The sequence below is a fragment of the Sceloporus undulatus genome, chromosome 3 (genome assembly GCF_019175285.1).
Source record: "Sceloporus undulatus isolate JIND9_A2432 ecotype Alabama chromosome 3, SceUnd_v1.1, whole genome shotgun sequence".
NCBI classification, from domain to species: Eukaryota; Metazoa; Chordata; class Lepidosauria; order Squamata; family Phrynosomatidae; genus Sceloporus; species Sceloporus undulatus.
The window spans coordinates 68,220,953-68,229,549 of NC_056524.1; the positions used below are offsets into that span (position 1 = coordinate 68,220,953).

Below are 8,597 nucleotides of genomic sequence, written 5' to 3' on the forward strand. Positions count from 1 at the left end.
CACAGAAGCTGCACCAAGGTCTTGCATAGGTAAACCTGGTCTATTAATTTCTCTATGAAGCCTTTAGGTAGCTCTACATGAGTCAGAGGCACTAGGAAAAACAAGATGGTGTGAATGGCCACATCTCTCTTCTGCAGGATACTCACTCTAAAAAAAAAAGAGAGAGAGAGAGAGAGAGAGAGAGAGAGAAAGAGAGAGAGAGAGAGAGAGAGAGAGAGAGAGAGAGAAGCTGTTGCTGGTAGAGTAAGGATAGACAAAGGCAAGAAGGTGATGGAGGGAGCAAAGACCCCTGAGAAAGATAAATGGAGAAGGAATAGAGGGCACTTAGCTCCTCTGGAGACAAAAAAAAAAAAAGCAGAGCAGTCTGGGAGTAGTCATTGTGTTAGTTAGACTCTTGAACTAGGGACTCTAGGAGGCAAAGATTCAAATCACAGTCAGATATAGAAACCCAGTTTGTGACCTTGGCCAGGCCATACTCAGCCTCAGAGGAAGGCAGTCACAAACCCTTCCAAACAAATTTTGCCAAGAAAATCTCATGATAGCTTCACCTTAGGGGTACCATGTTTGGATGCAACTTGAAGGCACACCAAAACAAGAGTCTGGTAAACTGCAATGTATCATTTCTAGTAATTCTTGTACAGTATAATGTTTATGGAGCTTCTCACAGAAATAATTGCTGGTGCTTACAGAAAGAGAATTGAGAGCTTTGACCTTTTAAACCCAGGAAATTTTTTATTTAATATCTCAATCTGATTAATCCTTGAAATATATTTTCAAAACAAAGACTGCAATTCTGTTCAGGTGAAATAGACCCCCAATTGGCAATATTTACAGAAGCCCAAAGGCACATAGATTTCCATCACCAATAAATACATTACAGTATTCCTGATAGGCAAAGAGAATTATTTGAATTAAGTTGAAATCCTGTATAAAGAAATAGGAACTACATAATAAATTAATGTGTATCCACAGCCCCCAATATGACTTACCTTACTTGAGCTTCAGCCTGCAAAGGGACCTTGAACTAATTTGAAACTTGCAGAAGAAACCTTTTTCTAACCTTGCTTTTTGAAATTTTAATCCACTTTGTTGTGCACTGCCAAAGGGCTCAGGATCGTACCTGGCTGTCAGTCTAGTCTTAGCAATGCATTGCTATACAAGTGTGAGGAGTATATTACAGAGAACATCATTTAACCTCCTGGCAGCTACCCATCCTTCTAAAATTCACGTTCAGAATTACATAACACGTGTATCAAGGCCACCTTAATCACAGCAATTTAGCAACAGAATACAGACAATGCAGGAAAATCTGACGTCTAAAACAGCTCCAGATCTTCATTACAGCCCTAAGTGGCTCGAGTTTCAACTTTCACTGTTAAATTAATTTCTATTTTAAACAGGGACTTCTTAATTCGTGTCTTAACAGGCAAATCATACCCGTCTGTAAAAAACCAGTTGCCGTTCAAAAGCCACTGAAATATTTTCTGGACAAAATGGATCAAAATGGATGGAACTGTTTTTGGAATAAAACCCATATTAAAATACATAATGAGACTTTATCTCTTTTACATTTGGTCTCATTGGATGCAAACAATTTTTTATTTCTCTTATTGAAGACATGCATCTGGATCTCTCAAGTTCCAGTATGGACAAGTGATGAGCTGTACTTCTTTGTGTGATGGGGAGCAATGACAGGTGATAGCAATCCTCTGAAAGATGTACTGCAAACATTGCAACTTTACTCCAGAGTTACTTTTACCAACCTTTTACTCCAGTTACTTTAAAACCAACCATTTTGTCACTGCATTATCTGTTTTCAATTACGAAACTGAGAATTCTTTTCCAAATGCAAGCACTTGAACAAAAGGCATTTTCTTCCATCAGCTTCTAGGACAATCTTCTGTGCCAGACAGAAAAAACATCTTGTTTACTTCACTGATAGGGATATCCCTTAATGCAGGGATAGCCTCTTCTTGTGGTTGCTTCTGCTTCTGATTTTTTGCATAGTGGTCTGTAGAATATGCAAGGAAAAAATAACATAATTTCAGTTTACTTAAAACAGCATTTTAATGATTTAATTATCATAATTTGACATCAAGAGGTATAATTACGTTCTTAAACAGCACAGCTATTACAAATTTCTTAGAAGTCTTAAAGCCACGAGTTATCCCATTGTACAAATGCCATAAAGTATGGGTAACTTTATCATACAAAACCCAAAGAATAAGGCCTGATGCATAGCTTCAAAATGGACAACAGGCTTTTTATGTGACTTTCTTTGCCACTTAAAGTTGCAGGGTAAAGATTTGCATAATTCAATATTCTACCTCCACTATTTGACTGATTAGCATATTCTAAATATCCACCCTTCTGACCTGCGAGTCTGCAAGAAAGGGGGCTTATTAAGAGTAGGGAAGTAAGGGGCGAAATAGACCAGTGGAAGGGGCAGTCCCAATCCGCCTTGCAGCCACCCAAAAAAGGAGTGGAACATAGCAAGCTTTTCCGCCTGTGCCGCAGCCGGAAACCGGCTTCATGATGCTCTGGCAGCATGTGGTATGTAAATGCTATGCCACCAGAGTGTCATGAAGCCACCCTTGTGTAAATGGCTGGGCAGCTTCCTAGCGGCACAAAGGGGCAGTTTGTTTCACCCCAAAGTCTTCAATGGCCATAAACCATCACCAGAATACCAGAGTGATCCAGTTTATACCAGCATTGCTGCCCTTTCAGTGCCAGGGAAAGACATTATTCTGCAAATATTTTAAACATAATTTAATGTGTTCATTTTTAAAGCTTCTTTTATTTTATTTATATATTACATGTTGTTTTGCAAGCATCTTGGCAAGCTCATGAAATTAGTGTGTTGTGTAAATGTACAAACACAGAAAACAATAAAATAAAAGGATGTTTTGGTTCTGTGGTTTTAGATTTGAATGTGCATGGTTTTTATCCTTTTACATATCATTGTGTAACATTATATAAAATTGCAAATTCTGCATTGACATCTGAATAGGTGTGGAAAATAAAAATAAAATATTTAATGTATAAACAATCTTCCCATTTAAATTTCAAGTAGGTCAGTTCCAAGAAGGCATGAATCAATCTTTTGTCCTCTGTACATATCAGTCCTATGATGTACGAAATGGAAAGGCGTTTGGAAGAATATAGAAGCCCTAGAGTTAATGCATTGAAAACGTAGTGTTATCCATATGTTGAACAGCTTGTGTTAATGGAAACAGTTTGTTACAGTGCTCCCTCGGGTTACGAAATTAATTCGTTCCACGGCCGCTTTCGTAACCCGAAAAGCCTTCGCAAGCCGAAACCCCATAGGCGCTAATGGGGAAAAGCCGCGTTTCGTGCGAAAAAGCGCCGAAAAGCACCAAAATTTTTTTTCGTAACCCGAAAAAACATTCGTAACCCGGAACAATTATTTCCTATGGGATTTTTTCGTATCCCGGAAATTTCGTAACCTTGGTATTTCGTATCCCGGGGTACCACTGTATTATTGTAAAGGACTAGAACCATGTCACAACTACACTCAACTGTGCAATCATTTTGAACTGCTCTTTCCTTTTATTTAAAATTCCATTTTTCTCAATATTATTCTGCACATGCAGGCAACTTACAATGATCTTGTGGGAAAAGGCAGTGTGTTCTTGGAAAACCATGCAACATTCTTTCATTCTCAATATGTACAAATAAATCATAGCATCTGCATGGTTTTACTCATCTACCAAAGAGTCAGGATGCTTGGCTTGGCCAGCAAGTCTGTCAGATCAGCAGGAATCATCCCTTTCCCCATCACTCCTGAGAGAATTCACTCATTACACTGGGATGGCATTGTATCGCCCTCCAGATGTTGAACTGTAACTCCTTGTTACAGATGTGTACTCCAGAACTTAACAGACATATACAGTGCGCCCATGGCTTACGTGGGGGATCCGTTCTGGACCCCCCCCTGCGTAAGTCAAATACCACACGTGCTCAAGTCCCATTCAAGTGAATGGGGCTCATGCATACGGCAGCGCACACACGCCACAGGCATGTGCCCCATTCATCCAAATGGGACGCGACGGCCCTTGTGGCCCACGCGCTCCCGCACAGCTTTGCATATATGCTCAAGGTTTCATGTAGCGCGCCCCTGTATAACACGGGCACCCTGTACACTACATGACATTAATTTGGCTTAAAACACACTGGAACCAAGAGTATATATCTTTGAAATGATACAATATTAGAGAAGCTTTGCTGTTTAGGAGTGAATGTTTTTGCAAATCGTCTGAGACGATTTCACAAATATCTACAAATTTACTTTGGTAAAAGCTACTATTTACATGATAGAGATGCCCTTAGATGGATCTTATGTAAATTTCTCAGGATAGTATGTGAATGGAAGGAGCCAGATAATTCTTCTGCTATTTCTATATATGTGCCTTCAAGTCAGGCAGACTCCATGAATTTCATAGAGTTTTCTTAGGCAAGGAATACTCAGAGGTGGTTTTGCCAGTTCCTTCCTCTGAAATATAGTCCACATGACATGGTTCATTGGCAGTCTTCCATTCAAGTACTAACCAGGGATGACCCTGCTTAGCTTCAGAATCAGATGGGGTCTGGTACCTTTTTAGGGTGTTATGGAAGAGAAATTTAATGAAAGGCAAAAGTATTGGAAATCAACTCAGAACACCTCATAATTTATTGGGATTTAGTTGTGGGCAGGGCGGAAATATCTATCCTACAATAAAACATGTACCATGTTGTAAGTGCATTATTTGCAAACTTTGTCAAGAACCTTACCTGTAATGGTATGTATGGAATTCAGCGGAGCAGTACTGATCATGTTAAGACCGAAGAGAAGTATATAGCCAATTCCTATACTAACTAAAAGATACACAGGCAAAGCCACAGCCCAGTACCTGTGAAACAAACAAATACTGTTAAGTGGTTCTGCATTCCCAGGGAAACATACAGCAAAAAACATACAGAAATGAATGATCACAGTGTCAGAAAAAAGAAGAACAGTACTGTACAAAAGAGAACAACTGTTGGAGCAGATTTCTTGCAATGTAAAATTTTGGGGACTTTTAGTTTAGGAAATGTCAAAGGGGACAAGGAATATGGAAAGACTTTACACACACACAAAACAACAGAAGAGCAACATTAGAGAGACTGTGATTTTCTCTCTTTCATCAAAGTAGAACTTGGAATTATTAAACTAAACTGATTGACTATCTTCTGATTAGAAAAAAGGAAGAATCATTTTACACATTGTTAGTAGAATTCACCATCACATGATTTGGTGAAGCTCACTTATGTAGAAGACTTTGAAAACGGGTCAGATGCAGGGTGTGCAATCTGTTGGAATGCAGTTGTCATTACCCCTCAACACACATTAGGGTGGTTAGATAGTCCAAGAATATCTGGAAGGCAACAAACTGCCTAGCTGAGTTAAAATATGAATAGCCCAGCTTGTGGTGAAGGCTACAGATGGAGGACAAGTATATCAACAGCTATTATCTGTGAAGTTAGCTAAATGAAATCTCCATTTCTGCAGCATACTGAACACTGGATGGACATATGGAGTGGCGGCATCCTTATGGATGGATGGCTACTGTTGGAAACAAGATGTTCAACTATGTGTGTCCTTGGTCTGCAACACTAATCTCTTTTCACGTAAGGCTGTATTTTAAAATTAGCATGCTAATTCTCTGCACAATCAATTGGTTTTAGAAACATAAAAGATATTTAGCCGAAGAAGTCTTCAAACCTACTTTTGAGGCCAGTAGGTTAATCCCAATGAAAAGAGCCAGGATTCTGGTACATAGGCCCACACAAGGTACAGAACTGCACATATAAAACAAGAAAAAAAATTAACCCAAAGGATCCAAATTTACATTTTTTCCTGGCTGCCATTTGAAGGATAGTGCTTACTAATATGGAAAACTAACCAGTGCTAGGTTGGTCAAATGCACAGAAGACTGTAGGGAAGCTTGGGTACTGTAACCATACTGTTTTGAGCAAGCCTGAACTTATTCAAAAATATATATTTTTAAAAAATGATCTGATTTGATACCACTTTAACTGCCCTGGCTCAATGCTATGGAATGCTAGAAATTGTAGTTTTGTGAAACATTTAGCATTCCATCAGAGAGCTGTGGTGCCACAACAAACTACAATTCCATAGCACTAAGCCATGACAGTCAAAGTGGTGTCATACCTGATTATTTTTGCAATGTGGATGCAGCCTAAATCCAGATTACCATAAACCAAAGGGAGAACTATAACTGAACAATAAGCAATAGCATCTGGAGTTGTTAATAACATATCACAATTTGGTTGTTGTTGATGTTTGTCTTCAAGTTATTTACCACTTTTGGCAACCCTAAGGTGAATCTTATCACAGGGTTTTCTTGGCAAGATATGTTCAGAGGGGGTTAGCCTTTACAGTGGTACCTCGGGATACGAAATACCCAGGTTACGAAATTTTCGGGATACGAAAAAATCCCATAGGGAATTATTGTTTCGGGTTACGAATGTTTTTTCGGGTTACGAAAAAACTTTTGGTGCTTTTTTCGGCTTTTTCGCACGGAATCGCGGCTTTTCCCCATTAGCGCCTATGGCAATTCGGCTTACGAAGGCTTTTCGGGTTACGAAAGCGGCCGCGTTACGAATTAATTTCGTAACCCGAGGCACCACTGTACCTTCCTCTGAGGAGGAGAATGTGACCTGCTTGTGGTCTCCCAGTGGGTTTCCATGGCTGAGTGGCGATTCAAACTCTGGTCACCAGAGTCATAATCAAATGCTTGAACCCCTACATCAGGGGTCGGCAACCTACGGCTCGTGGGCCGCATGCAGCCTGCTGAGGCCTAGGCACCGGCCCCTGCCCAATCCTGCCGCCGATTGCCGCCCGCGAAAGGCAGCCTCCTCCCTCCTTCCTGGCCCCTGTGAAGGCCCAAGCCTCCACAGAGGCCAGGAAAGGGCGCGGGGGCCGTGCGCGATCGCAGCAATTGCCGCGATCGTGGGCGGCCTCCTCCCTCCTTCCTGGCATCTGTGAAGGCCCAAGCCTCCACAGAGGCTGGGAAAGGGCGCGGGGGCTGCCTGCGATCGCCGCGATCGTGGGCGGCCTCCTCCCTCCTTCCCGGCCTCTGTGAAGGCCCAAGCCTCCACAGAGGCCGGGAAAGGGCACGGGGGTCGTCCGCAATCACAGCGATCGCCACAATCATGGGCGGTCTCCTCCCTCCTTCCCGGCCTCTGAAGGCCGAAGCCTTCACAGTGGCCGGGAAATTGTTCTTCACTTTAAATATTATATATGTTCCCATTTTGTTTTTTACTTCAAAATATGATGTGTGCAGTGTACGTAGGAATTATTTTTTATTTTTTATTTAAAAATTTAAAAAAATATTTAATTATTTATTTTTTGGCTTCGGCCCCCAGTTGTCTGAGGGACAGCAACCCGGCCCCCGGCTCAAAAACGTTGCCTACCCCTGCCCTACATCATGCTGGTGACTGCCAGATTATTTGATTAGGTCTTGGATAAACCTGGTATCAGAAAGTTAATCTTAAAGTCCTGAAATAATTAAATTAATGCATTTCCTCCCACAGGTATGACTACACAAATGATTCTCCCCTCCATAGCTAAAGACGAGGAGTATTATTCATCAACTAGAGAGAGATACTGACTCTTCTGGCCCCATTGATGGGCCATTAAAATGTTTAGCACAGATTTACAGGAGAACTCTTATAGTTTTAAATTTGCAATTGTGTCTAATCCCATTTGGAGTAACTATCAATAGATTCAGTTGGATTTATTTCCAAGTAAAAATTAACAGGATCAGGCTTGAATGGATATAACAGGAAAATCTGTCAGCTATTTCCTGTCAGTTTTTGTCATCACTGCTCAAAGGTGCTAAAATTATTCAACCAATGATGAAAAAGTTTCCCCTTTTAATGGAAACAAAATTAAAAAGCTAGTGGTCAGTCTTTCTAACCAAGGCAAAGTGTAATCAAAGATCCAAAGTAAGGCCCTCTCTTCGTGCCTATCTACAAATTGTCCCTTTAGATGATGTGCAAGTTTACTAAGAAACAGGTTCCACTCAGTCAAATTTGATTTATTCCTAACTTTGTTTATGATTGCATTTTAGGGTTGTAACTCTGCACATACCTATATGAGAAAGAGCTATCAAAATCATCAAAACTTTCTTTTGAACAAATATGTAAAAGTTTGCTCTGAAAGAAGAAAAGTCCTTGCAGGGCGCTATCCTAGGAAGCCTAACTGGCCACAATCTCTACACATTTTTGTTTTCAATACTTTATCGTCCATGTTTCATTTGTAGTCTTAGAATAAAAAACAAAAACAAAAGCTGTCTATGATTAGTAGATGTAGGCTGGGCTAATATTTAAAAGTAAACTGATGACACAATACAATGAAACACCCATGTTGCACAAATGATCTTGCAGGCATGAATTGCAACACTGAAGTACAGTAACCAGCTAGGAACATAGTGTTACTTGTGATTAATTCCTTTTTGCATTAGCTGACGTATGTAAGATGGCATCCATACTGTAGAATTAATCCAGTTTGACTATTCTTAAACTGCCATGGC

General features: G+C 40.4%; 1 protein-coding gene across 1 annotated transcript; it reads right to left on the reverse strand.

Annotated features, from left to right (window-relative positions):
• Window positions 1-705: 705 nt before the first annotated feature.
• LOC121925809 (phosphatidylinositol glycan anchor biosynthesis class P) lies at window positions 706-5,881 on the reverse strand (the record flags this gene model as incomplete). The annotated part of the gene is made up of 3 exons (XM_042458386.1): window positions 706-2,011; window positions 4,792-4,910; window positions 5,766-5,881. Coding segments are annotated over 3 exons (366 nt in total), but the record flags the coding sequence as incomplete, so codon positions are not given.
• Between the last annotated feature and the right edge of the window lie 2,716 nt (window positions 5,882-8,597).